At 27.8% G+C, this 17,450-nt stretch overlaps 3 protein-coding genes across 5 annotated transcripts in view; 2 read left to right on the top strand and 1 right to left on the bottom strand.

Annotated features, from left to right (window-relative positions):
• Moe (moesin) overlaps nt 1–7,274 on the bottom strand; it is a 28,596-nt gene extending 21,322 nt beyond the window's left edge. The window contains exons 1-4 of one of the 3 annotated variants that reach the window (XM_074238335.1): nt 7,256–7,274; nt 7,027–7,152; nt 5,487–5,542; nt 1,606–1,785 (exon numbers count right to left, since the gene is read on the bottom strand). In XM_074238335.1, the coding sequence (XP_074094436.1) occupies nt 1,606–1,785; nt 5,487–5,498 (192 nt within the window). In that variant the 5' untranslated portion in view covers nt 5,499–5,542; nt 7,027–7,152; nt 7,256–7,274. The other 2 variants (XM_074238334.1, XM_074238333.1) reach the window with 2 other exon arrangements.
• Nucleotides 7,275–9,259: 1,985 nt separating this feature from the next.
• LOC141524447 (putative inositol monophosphatase 3) lies at nt 9,260–12,289 on the top strand. Its single transcript, XM_074238337.1, has 4 exons — nt 9,260–9,872; nt 9,958–10,106; nt 11,103–11,317; nt 11,408–12,289. The coding sequence occupies exons 1-4, from the start codon at nt 9,362–9,364 to the stop codon at nt 11,547–11,549; spliced, it is 1,017 nt and encodes a 338-aa protein (XP_074094438.1). The 5' UTR covers nt 9,260–9,361; the 3' UTR covers nt 11,550–12,289.
• A 3,186-nt stretch (nt 12,290–15,475) lies between these two features.
• On the top strand, nt 15,476–16,729 carry LOC141538602 (small ubiquitin-related modifier). The gene is made up of 5 exons (XM_074260201.1): nt 15,476–15,652; nt 15,821–15,889; nt 15,968–16,045; nt 16,115–16,186; nt 16,279–16,729. The coding sequence occupies exons 1-5, from the start codon at nt 15,638–15,640 to the stop codon at nt 16,339–16,341; spliced, it is 297 nt and encodes a 98-aa protein (XP_074116302.1). The 5' UTR covers nt 15,476–15,637; the 3' UTR covers nt 16,342–16,729.
• Nucleotides 16,730–17,450: the final 721 nt, after the last annotated feature.

Here is a 17,450-nt window from a genome sequence, read left to right as displayed (position 1 = left end):
AATTCCAATAAATGTGAAATCTATTTAATATTTTTTGTCGTAAAAAATAATTAAAATTTCAATAAACATTTATTTGCCATATTCGTGATGATAAATATTGAAGCTATTTACAATTGACGAATAATAAAATCAAATTAATTATGAAAAGTAATTAATTAAAACTAAATTATTCAACCACGCTCAATGTCAAATACTTAATCGCAAAATAACATAATGTATCATTACATGTGAGAAAAAATTTTTTAACAAAAAATTTTCTGAAATTACATAAAATTTTTTTCAATAGATACTCCCTCTATTTCCGTTTCCTCATATAATGTGAATATCATATGTTTAAAATTTGTTCTTGAGTAATTTGATTTTAATCAATTGGCTGCTATGATGTTTTTGTTCTAATAACAATAACCAGTCATTTTTAAAATGATTCATTTTCTTTTGATTGTATAAGGAAGTAATTGTTCGAAATTGGATAACTAATTACGAAACTAGATAAAAATTATCCTTACATCCCAAAGAGTCATCGGTGTTCGCAGGATTACAATACATGGATTTGAATGCAGCCCAAATGAACTCTGAGTAATGTCTTGAATACGACTAATTCTCAAAATTATCAAATTTTTTTATAATTAAGAATGATTATTTTAAATAACCTTCTTTCATTAAATTAGATATGTCTTTATATACACCCATAACAACGTAAATGTCATTGATAAGTCATAAAGATATTGATATCTTTAATGGCCTCTTTTTTTTTTTTTGTGTTTCATCACTTTAAATGACAAAAAAATCTATTTTTATCAATGCAAACAAAAATTCAAATTATTTAAATATGTGTGAGGTTATACTGACTCTAACGAGAATGTTTTCCCTAAAATGAGTAAGACATGAAACCGTTCAGGGTTAAATTTAATAAAACTTCGATATGATAATAAAAAGAATTACTTGAAACAAAATTACATTTCATTTTTACATGTATTAATTTTGTTACATTCATCAATTCTCAAGCTTCGTTTGTTTTAATACTCAACATTATACAAAAATTGTAAAGTAAAAAAATTTTTCTCAACACACGACTTGATAACAATAAATAATCAATTATGTAAGTATCACGATAAGCCCATTACAAATCTTGTGATATGAAAAAAATTTGCCGTAAGTTCTGGAAAAAAAAAATCTTATTCGCATAGTCACTGAAAGTAAGATGTAAATTATAATAAATTTCAAAGATTATTATGCAATATTTTGCATCAATAAAATGTATCAACAAATATTATACATATCGCTCAAAATTTTTGACAGATGTATAATTTTGCATTTCTCGATTATAAAAATTTAAAGAAAACAGGGAAAAATTAATAATATATTATTAATCTTCATTAGATAATCTATTTATAGTAAATGAATCTAATATTTTTTTTTTGTTTACTGTCTGTTGTAAATGAAAATGTATAGTGCAAGGACACTATAATTATATTGATCTACCAGCTGAGTCAGTTTTAATAATGAGTCGTCTCGAAATGATAGTCTCATGATAAAATATTCAATTATAAATTATTACATGTAAGCTGGAAATATTATGTATTAAAAAAAATTTATTTGCTTTACCTTTTTATAAAGTTTGATCCAAGTAAGGTCACCTTTGCTGTCAGTATACTGAAGTCCAAAAAACCACACTTCTCTTAGGCCAATGGTTTTTACAACTTGGTCAAAAAGCTGTTTTCCGGTAGTTGCCTGCTGGATAGCAAACTCCAACTCGGCATCCATCGTCGTAACCCTCACATTCATCTTTTTTATCAACAATAGACAGCACATAGAACATAAAAAATTACAAAGTTAACAATAATAATTATAAATCATTCATTACCTGAGTAAAATGATGAACACTTGGTACATAAGTTTTAAATTTATGTCAAGAATAATTGCTTCCTACTCCAATGAACAACAAAACTAACAATAATTTTTAGCTGACATGATGAATAACAAAAAATGTGTAAATATTATTTTAATTAAAAAAGTTTTCAAACGGTGTTAAATATTTTGTAACTTGAACTTTTTGGGCGTTAAATATCCATTCAGTATCCTCTTCTAAAAATTTGATGGTCGGATGGCGTATCGTTTTACGTCACTTCTATGACTATTTTATTCGGTTATTTGTTAATCGACTTAGATAATGGCGGGATTTTTGAAAGAATGAAGGCGAGCAAAGCGAATTATGTCTAGTATGATAAATATTTGATAGAATTAATGTGCTTCGTTGAATATTTGATAAATATTTGGATAGAATTAATGTGCTTCATTGAATATAAAGTAGTATATAAAATATTTAAAAAATTTTATTTGATTATACTTTGAGGAAAAAATACTTATATTGAAAGGAAAAAATCACAAGAAGAAAAAAAATATACTGATAATGAAGATATATTTCAACATGTATATCTTACCATTTTCGAACTAGAAACCATGGTTACTTGATTTGAATAACTTTACTTAAAATAAAATAGTTCAACAAGAAAAGAAATAATTGAATGATACGAAATTTACAAGTACAAGTTGAAAAAAAAAAAATTTTTTTTTTTATATTGTTATTTTATTTATTCACCACTTTTTTCAAGTACCGCTCGACAAATTAACACACGTTTATCCAATAGTTTATATCATTAAAAAACACGTAACTACAATATTACAACTACTGTTTGGATGAACAAGTACGACAGTTAAATATAAGCTGAACAATGGGCCAAAGGAGCAAGTGCGACTGGCGTCTCCTTGGAGTATTCCTCTCTTTCCGTTAATATGTCCCTCTTTCGCTCGACGCGTTATGTTTCGTACCGGGCGGTATTATGGCCAACCATCCAGCTGTTCTACTTCATTCTTTATTACTATACGTAAGAGGAAGAAAGATAACACAATGAGTCACGTGAACAAGCCGGTTCACACAAGGTTGCAGTTGAACTGTATACGAAATATCTATCGGGTGATTCAAATTGACAATAACGATGAATTGTGTTTTATGCTTGAAATATATAAATGTAAAAAAAAATATGCCTCTTGAGAATTGATTTTATTTTATAAAATTCATGGGGAAAAAAAAAAAATATATATATATATATATATATATATATATATATATATATATATATATATATATATATATATATATATATATATATATATATATTTAATTCACTTGTCATTAAAAAAAAAAAAAAAAAAAAAAAAAAAAAAATACAAACAGTAATGATAATAATCGTATTATTGCCAAAAATGTGCTGTTCGTTAAAATTTATAATCGGTGTTTGTACTAGTTAAAAAATGCTTGTTAAATTCGACGAACAGAATTCTGTGGAACAATCTTATCTTAACGTAATAGTTGGGCTTTATAACATCTTATCTTGTGTAGAGTTAAAAATGTCTTTAATTTAAAAAGATGAGAAAATATAGAAAATTAAAAAAAGAACTCGAGATAGATTCTTTGATAAATGAAAAATTATGTATTTATGTATAAAAAACTTGCAAGGAAATAAAACAAGGAAAATGATTAAAAAGGATGCTTTGAACTATCGTCTGACGTCATAACTGTTGGATACCCTTTTTTTAGCATAAATAATTATTCTTATAAAATAATACATTGAAGTTCCGTAAAGTATTATACGTTTTTCTTTGGGATTGTTAGTATCGATTTGTATCGACCGAACAAGTGAATTTCAGTTCATAGTATCATGAACATCCCTTATACTTCATCTAGTTTTATTTGTCTATTACAGCAAAAAAACAATAAAATAAAATTACAATAAATATTTACAAGCCGCTATCATAGGTTTTGAATTTAACTCTATTTTCATTAAATTTCAAAAGCTAAACGTTAATACCATGATTCGAGTATAATTTCGAAATCGTTATCTATTTGTTCAGAGAAATAAAGATTAAATCGACTATAATCTAATTAGATGAAATCAAATCTAATCATGTGTTTTTTGGCAGGCTCATATTGAGTTTGGTTAGTTATATTTATCTGTAAAATGATTTTAATAAAAAAAATAAAAAGAAACGCCTGTCAACCGCGCCCGTCATGGAAAGGTAGATTTCTTAATTGATTTCAGACGGAAAAGAAGATCTATTATATTTCAAGAACTTCGTTGATTACTGATTTATAAATTTGAGATTTACTGATTAAATTAATTCTTATTTTATTTTAATTGAACTAATTTTAATTCTTTATGAATAAAATGAGATTACCCTGATAACCAAAAACTTTAAAATGCTGAATGGTGTTATTAAAAGAAGATGTAATATCATATATCGTTCATTCAACTATTAATAATTGCAAATCTTTTCCGTATACATCGCCGACCGCAATTTTTGAAACGCCATAAAATTACACTAAAATACATTAGCTGACGTTTCTAAAAACATCAACTTTTTGTTTGAGCTGTTTAAGAATAAGGCATCTAAAAATGAATTTAATAACAATAACGAAACATTTGAAGTACCAAATTCGAGAAAAAGAATTTTCTGTTAAAAAACGATTAATCTCTCAAACCATCTTATGCTTAAAATTTCAGTCTTAAGAATCTGATCAGACTCAATATAAGATCAGGATCACAAGATAACCAGTAACCGTCTCCAGGCAGAAGCTAAGCATCATTTATAGTCCAAGGCGTTTTACCAACTAACGATTGTGCCTACGTCAACTTGTGAGCTGAGATCATCGGGGTCGGTAAATTTATGCATACTGACACATAGTTAAGTACCGTTTATCTTGAAATAATAAATGGATAATAAGCAACAACGCTTTTAACCAAAAATTTTTTTTTAAATTGTGTTGATAACAGTTTTTAGTTCAAAATGTTTTTATTGCTTATTACGGTCTTAATGATTTTCGAAAAATGTTATAGACAAAATGGGATACCTTATAGTTTTAATCATGTAGAGAATGTCAATAAATTCTTAACATATTTAAGTGGGGTCAACGATACATCAATATTCAGATAACTTATCATGAATTAATTTGAGTTTAATTACAACTTAATTTATTGAGTGACACACTCGATTAACAGATTTTGGAAAAATATGTTAATCGTAAAAAACTCTGACCCTCAATATTCTTCAATAAAATATTGTAAGCACGATTTTTTAATCAATATCATTGATAAAGTTAATTTTTTTTTACATTAAATTTGTGTTTGTATTCAAAGAAGCTTTATGAAAACCAAGCAAACAAATAAGTAGAAAAATTTATAATATGTGTAGTTCTTGTTACCATCGCAAAAACTCTAGCGATTTAGAATTTTCTTATATTTTGTTCAAGTACTCTCAGTTTATAATTTACTTCAAAATAATTCTTAATATTGAATGTCAATTTCTTTAATTGAACAGCGAAAAAATAATACAATAAAATTAAACATTTTAACGATACAATATTAGAAACTCATATTCTGGAAAACATCAATACATTAAGCGAGTAAGAAAATTATTGTGAAACTTACCGATTTTGGCATCTTGACAAAAAGTTAAGTTACTTCTTAGTTTTGAATTATACAGTCTGTAACGAATAAAAAAAGGTATATAATTAATATTTTAGTACTTGATTAATTTCATTTTAGTCATCAAAAATAAAAAATAAATTAAAATTTCAACATCATTTTAAAATAAAATGTAACTTGAAATTTTTTTTCTTTTTTTGCAACGTGTGCATGCACCATATTTGGCCTTAAATAAAAAATATGAACTGATGTAGGTATCAATCAAAATAAATGTCTAGATCTAATAGAAATCATAAATTTTTATGGAATTACTTTCTCCTATGATTTCATAGAAAAAAAAATTAGCATTAATATACTGTATCTTTAAACATTAAAAAAACATATGGAAAAATAATACTCAATAAACTTCTCAATGGTGTCAGATTCGATTGCTTCGTTTTCAAACTATCGTTTAATGAAGTTTTTGTATACATTTAAAAATGCCATATACATTTTAAGAATAACTTTAATATAAATGTTTGTATCAGTATAAGAAATCTTCCTCATTATTTCGGGTGGGGCTAGACAAGAATTCTCATTCATTTTTAATGATTAATAACGATATCTATTTTGATAAGACTGTTGAAACTCTTGAGGTTTGACCATGCTACATAAAATTTATATATGCATACAAAAATTTTTATTTAATATATCGACTTTATATTACTGTAAATTAAGAAAATCCTAGATCAAACAATATAATATCAGAATTAGCAAAAATAAAATAGATTCAAACTTTTCTTGCGTATGACGAAATTTCATGTACATGACGACATTATGAACTCATTAAAAATTTTATAGAAAAGTTATTTTTGTTTCCGTGATAGTGTTAAGTAAAATTCAAATTTGTAACTTCTATGAATAAACTATATTAAATTCTTATTCATTTTGTACATTATTCCGATAAATTAAACTTTCAGTTCTATTCTCATGACCTACATTCTCATACTAATTCCTGTTCAAATGTAGACTATTTTATTGACAACTGATTATTCTGTTAATTTATTTAGATAATTTAACCAACAGAATAATAATTACTTATAAAGTAATAATTAGTCATCATTAATATTTAACAGGAATAAGAAAAATAAAAAAAACATAAAAACTAACGTATCACATATGATTTACAAAAAATACAGCATGTAAAAAGTATATGGAGGCAAAAAAATGCATACACGTATATAATAAATAAACAAGAATATTAATATAATAACCAATAACATAGTAAGATTATAATATCAGTAATTCATTAATGAACGTGACCCAAATTATGAATTGTAACTTGTAACATATCAATCAACCTTAAATTTCACGAGTTATCTGCTATTAATCCAATATTGAAATCTTAATTATAGATTTGAAAAGCCTCACCTTTTATTTTTATTTTAAAAAAATACGTTTTGGACACTTATTAATCAACAGATGGGCGGGGTAACACTTTATACTAACCACTTTGAGTAATAAGATACACAAACTTCAAGCAAAAAAATTAAATACAATATACCTATTAGTAATGACACCTCACTAGAAATATGGCCGCCACGACACGCCGCAGTTATTCCCTTTTTCTTTTTCTTTGACGTCACTATGTGGGTGTTCCTAGTATCCCTTGAAGGATGCCACCGCTTGTCTATAAATATATATATTTTATTCAATTAGATAATTATTCTACAAATTTGAGTACTTTGTTGTTTTTCTTTCTTTGAAAAATGATTTTGAAGACTTGTACTTACGGATCTATGTATATATAATGGTGATAGACACACACTTTACACACATGTTCCTGCTATTGCCACTTAGCCACAGACTGACGTTAAGTTGCATTCCTGATTGACATCAATCTGACTACACAGGTTTAAAGGTGCCAAAAACTAACAAAATAAATTTAATTTTAATATGTGTATACATTTTTAAAGTGATAAATAGTCGAAATGTAAAAATCGTTGATATAAGAAATATTTTTAATATGTAATCAAAAATACAATAGTATAAAAAAATGAAAAGTTTTTCTTTAAAAGGCTAATAATAATTGGAAAATTAAAAAAGTAAATAGATGAGTCACATGCAAAGACTAACTGTTTATCTACTATCCGAGGGATTAGTTGATAGTTTAAAAAAAATAGTATAAATTAATATAAAAAAAAAGATATATAATAAAATATTCTACTAAAAATAACCGATATTCGACCATTTTCACGATTATTTGAATAAATAAATTATCATAAAAAAGTTAAGAAAAAAAATTAGGAAAACGGTTGACCCTGAAGGCCATCCCTGCAACTTCCCTCTACTTTTGTAATTAAGCGCTCGAGATTGCACTCATTGTGTTTTTGAGCTCTTCGAGCTCATAAATCTAATTTTCGTGTAGTTTTGAGCTCTCCGAGTTTAAAAGTTTGATAGGAGTTTAATAAATCACTATTTTTTAATTTTCAAACCACAATAACTTTTGAACGAATGAACCGATTTTCACGCGGTTAGCAGCATTCGATGCAGTTTTTCAAATTCTATGATATACTTTCAAACACAAATTGATTAGACCGGAAATTCGCTGTAATCCGAAAAAAAACACTTTTTGTCGATTTTTTTCGTCAACGATAACTCACGAACGAATCTACCGATTTTGACCGACTTGGTGGCGATCGACGTTTTTCGATGTTAAGAGCTGATTAGTTTTTGGAATTGATCGGTCAAGCCGTTTACAAGTTATTGAAAAAAAACCACATTTGAAAAAATTTTTTTTCGTAGTTGTTTTGAGATTTCTGAAAATCTACCCATCCGAATCGGTCCAAACCATATTCAAAACCTAAGTTCAGTCAAGCCCTTTCGATTGGCGTCAGCCGCGATAGCATCGGTCAAGCCATTCAAAAATTATGAGAGGTTTACACACACACACACACACACACACACACGCGCGCGCGCGCGCGTGAGATCGTGTTAAAACGTCGAGATCTGATGAAAACTCGATTTTGGCAGAACGGGGTGAAAACAATAACTTCCCAATTTTGGAAAATCTTCTATTTTCTTAGCGGGAAGTTAAAAATCTACTTATAATAATTTCAAAAAAGGATGAATGAACATTTTTTTCAGGACTAATTTATTTGTTGAGCAAAACCAAAAACAGGTCAAGCTTAGAAAACCGTATTAAAATAATGAAATGTGTAATGATATAAATTTAGCATCATAAAAATATTTGCATTATACTTTTTATATGTACATATTAGTGTAATTATTGATTGGAAATCAGAGGATTAAAGATTAATCAAAATAATCTGTTGACGAAATTATTATTCATGACATTAAATTATATTCCTTTAAATAAAAATTTCTCTCTATGTTTTCGAAAATAACTGTAACTATGAATAAGTATAAATTGAAAATAAAAGCCTTTATTAAATTTTAAATACTGTTTTTGTTGAAACAATTGTTAATCAACAAGTTCACAGGTTAATAAAAAATTAAATAAACTTTTACATCATAATAGAGAATCAAATATAAAAAAAAATTGTGTTTCAAAATGCAGTATAAACATAATTAAAATGAAAAACGACTAATATATCTCTACTGGCATCATCATGAAACACAAAAATAATTTTTGTTTTTTGTTTAGTATGGATACTTGCCAGAAGGGGATTCAAAATTCTAGAACTATGAAATGGCGCCTCAAACTCAAACTATTGCGTATGGTTTTTTTTTATTCATTAGTATAATCGAGATAGAATTGTTTTTTCTTTTTCACAACTGTAGTGAGAGCCACAGTCGTACAATAACAATAATGGCATTTTTCTAAAATAATTTTATGTAAACTTTAACAAGTTGTAATTAAATTTTATAATAAAATAATGATAATCAATATTGGAGCTAACTTTCGCATCCATAAAATAGGATTATGTTTATTCATAGTATTTTTAATTTTTATATACATTTATGCGATCCGGGGCTTGTCTAATTTATCGTCGAAAAAAAATAACCTCAACAGCTTATCTCTTAGATCCCTACTAGCGGATTCAATTTATGCCGCAGAAATCGGAGGATTAGAAATAGTTCATGTTCATTCACAAGCCAAAGTTTCAATTGAGTTAAAAGGAAAAACTGCTGAAGGAGTAGATGATCCTGTAACAACGGCTGATTATAGATCACATTGTGTTATGAATAATTATTTATCATCCTCATACCCTTCAGTTACTATTATTTCTGAAGAACAATCTAAAGAATGCGATAATTTAGTGATAAAAAATCAAAAAGATTTTACCGATAGATTAAAGAATATTGATATTGAGACTGATATTACAATTAATGCTGAAGATATTACCGTCTGGATTGATCCGTTAGATGCGACTAAAGAATTTACTGGTAATTCTATTAAGTAACTTTCAAATTAACCAAAAAACAATTTCACTTAATTGGTAATTTATTGCAAATTGATTTTTTTTCTTAGAAAACTTGTTAGAGTATGTTACTACCATGGTCTGTATTGCTGTCAAAGGTATCCCTGTGATTGGAGTAATTCATAAACCATTTGAACCTAAACAAACTTATTGGGCATGGGGTTACCATGGATTATCTAAAAATTTACAAACAGTAAAAGTAAGAGTAAAACAAAATTTAATTTTATGGATATTTTTTTTCTCGTCTTTTGTACTAAATTAAAGTGTGGAACGATACATTGATATCTAACACTAACAGCAAAACTGTTCAAAAATTTCAGTGAATTGAATGAAGTAAAGTTTCTGGAAAAAAAAAAAAAAAAAAAAAAAGGTAACTTGCGAGAACTTTGCATTATCATATTTTAAAATTTATTAAAAGAATTAAAACTCTAAACATCTGTTTAATACTGTTCCATCCGTAAAACTTGATATTATTTTTGAAAATTCTAAATTACTTTTATCACTAACCAACTCTTGATTCGTACTTCGTTAAATAAAACAAAGTATTTTAATTTTTCGCCCTTTTAATGTTCTGTTGGAACCGATGCATATGAACTCATACTTGTAAATTTGGAACGAATTTTTAAGTAATACCATTAGACATATTCAAAGTTAAGAAAATTCCACACATCAAAAGCTTACATAACTTTTTATAAAAATGAAGTGTTAGAAATTGTATTTCAGTGGGTGTTTCCTTTGAAAAAAAAAAATTCAGTTTCTCTCAGTTGATGTTAAGCCGTTGTGGTCAGTTTAATAAAATGTTATTCAAGTCAATGTAAATGGAGATTTTTCATAATCACAAATATTAGCGAGTTGAAAGTATTGTGTATATATATATATATATATATATATATATATATATATATATATATATATATATATATATATATATATATATATATATCTGTTCGAACTTCAAATATATAATTATATCATTGATAATTCATTGGAAGCAAAGAAAAACTGAAAAAATATGAGGGTTGGAAGTCATTCACATCGACTTGAATAACATCTTACTGAATAGACCGCAATGGCCTAAAACCAATTATTTAATTAGTGATTATTATCATAAGAGAATAAAATAACTGATTTTTATTGTAAATTGTAAAAAATGATTTGAGTATACTCTGATCAGTGTTTATATTTTTTTTCCTAGCGAAAGTCGAATAAAAACATGATAATCGTTTCGAGATCTCATGCTGGAAAAGTTCATAATATTTCCAGGGCAGTATTAGGCGAAGATGTGATCATAGTTTCAGCGGCTGGTGCAGGATATAAGTCTCTTGAAGTAGCAGTAGGAAATGTTTCAGCTTATATTCATATGACAGCTATAAAAAAATGGGACGTTTGTGCAGGAGCAGCTATTATTAAGTATGGAATTTAATGAAGGTTACTTTTTTAAAAATTACTACTAAATATTTCATGTTTTCTAAACCGATTGCATTGAATTGATTTTTTAAGTGCTCTGGGTGGAACTATAACATCATTGTCTGGTGAACCGATGGTAGACTTTAGGTCTACTGATTCACTGATCTTCAATCATGGCCTCTTAGCAGCAATGACAGATCATAGCTGGTATCTGAATAAATTCTATAAAACTTGAGTATCGTATATTTACAATATTAAGTGATTATTTTGTAGTATTGAAAGTATACAAAATTTACTGATATTACGAAATAATTTGATAAATACATACACGATCATCTCAATCATAGAAGGCAACATCTGTTCGTCAAGCAAAAAAATTTGGTAGGTCCACACCGCGTGGACATATCGAAACTTTTCTGTGTATGAACATTCATACAACTTATTAAGACAAGAGAAAAAGAATTTCTCTACTCGAATAATTTTTCTTGAACCAAGAAAAGAACTAAATCAATTTAATTAGAAATTATATCTATCCTTACTGTCTTTTTTTCGGGGAGATTTACGAAAAATTTTTTTTTCTTATAATTACACCGGAACACAAAAAAAAAGTTGTTTGCGCATTTGACCGGACCCACTTACGGGCATATATTTCGACCTGCTGAATCCGAATTTGAAGTCTTTTTGGCTCGTTGACCCTTCACCCTTCGAAATAACCGATTTTGATCGCGTTGACGGCGATCGATGCAGTTTTTTAAACTTAAGAGCTAATAAGTTTTTGGAATCGATCGATAAAGCCGTTAAAAAGTTATTCAAAAAAAAAGTTTTTGAAATTTTTTATTTTTGAGATATCTTAAAATCTATTGGTCCGAATTACTTCAAATAGTATAAAATATCTAGGGACAAAGAAACTCTTTGATGTTCTGAATACTTTATTTTGCCTACAACGATCTGGAAATTTTCGTGAGTCTCCTTTAATTTAGTCGAATAAGCTATTGGAATTGGTGCAAAAGTGTTCCCGTCATCGAGCAAAACCGTTTCAAGATTTATTTTCGATGAATCAATAAAAAGTATCCATCCACTCATCAACCTTAAAAGAGTTTTATTTCAATTCATCAACCAGTCTTCTAACACTCGAACCGTATACCGCCGAAAACGTAAAAAGAACTCACTGCGTAGGTTATTTGAAGATAAAAGAGTTCAATACAAACGAACCACAGTCGAAAATTCGAAAATATGGTTTTGTACCTTCTCCTTACATGCTATTTTTTACAGATTTAAAAATTTTGTCAATTTTTCAATTCTAAGATAATATTTCATCTGTGAAAATACACCCAAGTCATGAACAATCGTGTTAGATAGATTTTTTTTCTCATATATATTTATAATTGCAATTTTCCCAATTTTTTTGATTTTTAAAAATTTTGGAACATTAAGGAGAAAAAAAACTTTAGATTCGAATTCAATGTAATAAAATACATAAAAATCATAACCAATCTGAATCCAAAAAATTTTTTTTTCATCTCGATAATTTCGATTTTTCATGAATTATCCCAATTTTTTTAGGTTTTTTGCGATTTTTTTTAATTTTGACGGTTAAACAGGCTAATTAATGTTGATTCCGATTCAGTAAATTGAAATACAGAAAAATCATACTTGATCCGGGTCCACAAAACATTTTTTATCGCTATGATTACAGTTTTTTGCAATTTTTTTCCTTTCTTTTTGGGCTTTTTGCATTTTACTCAAATCTGGAGGGTGACCGGGTCAAACGGACTCAAAATTCGGATTTAGCGGGTCGAAATACATGTTCGTAGGTGAGTCCCGATTATATGCACAAATAACTTTTTTTTTCCTTGTGCCGGTGTTATTATTCAACTTTTTTATTGATTGAATGTTATTATGTTCTTGTATTTAAAATTGTGTAAATATTAAAACAATTGTAAATAAATGAATTTATAAATTGAGAAAATTAATTATAAAGTTATGAATATAATAAAATAACTGGCTGTTACTCCGCTGGGTGCTTGATACAATTGTATTTTTAGATCTAGACTTGAAATTTAATTAGAGTATTGTTTTAACTTGCACAGATTCCCAATTCTATCGAATTGAATGTACCTTTTATCCATGTGATTATTCTAGCTAATATTTATTTTAATTTTCAATGTGCAATTATTATAACATTCGCGTGGCTTTCTGACAAAAATGAATAAGTGACATGAAGAAAAAAATTTGAAATGAGCATTGAAAGATTCAGTTAAAGTAAATGCAGGTCTCATTAGTAAAATTGAAATCTGCAGAGCTTCAAGTGCGACTAATTTTTCTGTTAGTTAAAATTTTCTCCGTGAGATCAATTAATTTATTTATTTATTGCAAAAGAATGCTGATCGACAATATTCATTTCTGGTAACAATAATATAATTCTATGTGAAATTTGGATTTAACATAAATGAGAAATATAGATATTGGTAATGATAATGGTGATATTGCACATGAATTAGTTATTCAATATCGTATTTTTGATCCTTGTTATGAAAACAGATAATGAATTCTGAAAGAAATTAGTATCCTGGCAGTGTTCGTTGACTAGATTGGCAATCTTGTTCCTTGGACCATGGTATACATAGCTTTTTGTTGTCTTGGTAGCGTCCGACAATCTATGTTGTCTTAAGCCTGGCATTGGACGGATAATTTGAAATTGTTCACGTATTTTATAAATCTCTGGTGATAAAATATGCCCGTTGACGAATCTATAGAAGAATATCAAATCGGCAACTTGTCGACGACTTAGGAGGCTGTCGATTTATATTGGCTGTATACATCATTCGTAACCAATTAGTTTCGCGAATGTACATGTAATATGACAGATATTTGCAGAATTTTGTTTGTATTTTTTCTACCTTTTCAATCAAAATTTGAGTATGAGTCAACCATATGATAGTGCAATATTCAAGGATTGGTCGGACTAATGACATGAAGAGGTGTATAAGGGCATGAAAGTCGTTGAATTCCCTTCCTGATCTAAGTATGAATCCAAGTATACTGTAGGATGGAGATGTAATTTTTTCAATATGTTTTGTGAAGTTAAGTTTGTCATCTACAATTACACCCGGGTCCCGAGGCGAAGCCGAGGTTAACTAACATGTGATCTGAGACATTTCTAACTTTTCTATCCTAGGGCTGAATACTATTTTTTGTCCTCTGAGCGAAAAGCGGCAACTTCGTTTAGTGCAACGAGCTGAAAGTTGCCACTTTTCGCCCAGAGGGCAAAAAATTAAATAATTTAAATTATAGTGAATTTGCCGCGTAATGGATCAAAGATTACATCTATTGTATCGTCGGATATATAACAGGCGAATATAAATAACTGGTTATTTCACTGTATATTTAGCTGGCTCAAAGTATTTTGAAAAATTTATCGAAAAATCGTAAACAAACTAGTGACAAATTCGATTGGACCATGAAAAAAAAATTAAATATAAATATTTTATGTCCAATTGTATATAATAGAATATTACAATTGTTATCTCTCAAAAAATTATAAGCACTTAATTTTTGTCTGATGGGTGTGTTCAACTTCAGTAAATTAACCTTATAATAAAATATTATATCCTCAAGAATTAATAAAAAAATCGATCACAAACTATTATATGAATGTACTATAAAACGAAAAAAACCATCCAAATAGGAAATTGACAATAATGAATTCTTTCAATTCCAACGATTATTGTACTTTATTTGCTTGCTAAAATACTCGACTTCCGGACATGATTACTATTGGTGAGCGTGTTCGGGTGATTAAAGTTCAGAGTAAAGTTAGTTAGGGGAAGGCTGGCGCTGATTACCACTTTTACTTGTAAACCTAATGGAAACAGCATAATTTTACGCTAATGGCGGCCACTTAAACTAAATTACTCCGTTTAATTTAACATAAGAAAAGCATGAAAAATGAAGGCAGCACTTAACGTGCACTCAGCCAATACTTAGGCTAATTAAGTTCACTCAGGACTTAGTTCGGCTGAATACGCTCAGTATGTATGTATAATGTATGCTAAATGCTGGACCCTCTAACTATAAATGCTATAGTATGGGTCGAAGCCGGCAAGTGTATGTACTTCCGGTTTTAGAACAACCCCCGCCATTTTTGCAGCGACAACATAGTGCTGGTTAGATATATTCAAGAACGCGGATAAAATAGCGTTATTTTTAACAAGAAGACTGTCGAGAGGTTTGACAAAAGTGCAGCGCCATATTGCTTGCTTGTGTTTGGTGTTAGTCGTTGTGGCGCGTGGTCTAACGTACAAATCATAATAAATTACAATTATGTCAGACAATCAGGTAAATAATATATATGTTGTTATAAAATTTATAAATATTTATGTATCAAAATTACAATATCATCCATAAAATTATATTTATCGATATATATCTGTAAATATATTGATATATGAATATACATATACATATATGCATGTTTAAACCGCTATAACCTTCGTTTTTGTACAGGAACAAAAACCCGACGCCGGTCCAGGTGATGCGAATTCGGAATACATCAAGCTGAAAGTCGTTGGAAATGTTCGTCTAATTTTGTTTTATCAAAATTTTTAATTTATTTAACCATTATTGTTAATAATTTAATTTTTTAATTTTTAGGACAGTAATGAAATTCACTTCAGGGTAAAAATGACTACCCAAATGGGTAAATTAAAGAAATCCTACAGTGACAGAGTTGTAAGTAAATTTAGTAATTTAAATTGATGATTGGAAATTCATAAAATTAAAGTTCAATATTAATTGCAGGGAGTTCCAATGACATCACTTAGGTTTCTCTTTGATGGAAAACGAATCAATGATGATGAAACACCAAAGCAGGTAAGTGCTCGGCAAATTCTGGCCACGTGGTCTGTAATTACAATGAAAAATAAAGTATAATAATGATTATTGTTATTATATTTCTGTTTTAGCTCGAGATGGAAAATGATGATGTCATTGAGGTATATCAAGAGCAAACGGGCGGCCGCTTCTAAAATTTTGCTCCAGCGTTAAATACGAGGTGAACCAAGAGCATCCGCATTTTGGTTTTTCTCAATATTTTTTAAAGTGAAAGTGATGTAATGTTAGATTTATGAATGGACAAATATTATCAATATCATTTTGCAGAATGTATTTCTTCAAACAAAATTCTTCATGTATTGAAATTTTTCCTTTAGTTGCTTTCAATTTTCTTATTATGGAACTGTGAACTATTATTATTACATTCCTATAATTAAATATTTACAATAGCAGTTCTTAGTCCATTGAGAAGCCTCGTGGTTCATGGATGTTTTTTTTTTGTTTTATTATCAAAATCATAATTATAGTATTGAAAAAAATGTAAACAATGAAAAAGTAATACATATTGTTTAGACTTAATAACTCTTTTGTTTGTTAGTTTTTTTAATCATCTACTTATATTTATATAATTCCTCTAAAAATCACATGAAAATAACTTAGATGAAAACCACTAAAGAGTTATGTGATGTCTTTTCTGTATTTTTTCTTTATTTGTTTGAACATAATTGGATTTAATGTAGAAAATCTGAGAATTTTTTAAGAAATAAGATATCTTACATGTGTAACAAATTTCTTCATTACTGATGTCAATTCATTTTTTAAATATATAAATTAATAAGCATTAATAACAAAAATTACAGTTTATGAAAAACTTAATTATTGAGTATGAATGAATAATTTTTAGTCATGATTTAATGTATTCAAAAGTAAATTTAAGTTATCCAAGTTGATGTATACCATCAAGTTAATAAACAAACTTTAAAAATAAATTATTGATTGTTGTATTCATAAGCCCTTAAGATCCAAGTAATCATCGGTAATATTGAGTGGAATAAAAATATTTATTAGTTAAGCCGGATAATGTTAAAATTAGTAATAAAAAATTATAAATTAAAATTTTTACATTGAAAAATGAAATTTTAACATCGAAATATGGCTAAAAAAAAACGAAACTTGAATTTATCGAAAAAATTTTTAATAAAAATTACATGAGCGAAAATTGTAAAAAACTACAAATGCAATTTTTTACAAATAATTTTTCTGAACTAATTTGTTTGTTAAATAAATTAAAAAAAATGGTGAA

The sequence above is a fragment of the Cotesia typhae genome, unplaced genomic scaffold (assembly GCF_013202065.1).
Source record: "Cotesia typhae breed Kobodo isofemale line unplaced genomic scaffold, CoteBio_Ctyphae contig_22, whole genome shotgun sequence".
NCBI lineage: Eukaryota > Metazoa > Arthropoda > Insecta > Hymenoptera > Braconidae > Cotesia > Cotesia typhae.
Note: the sequence above shows the minus strand (reverse complement) of the source record. Positions and strands in the feature narration are given on the sequence as shown.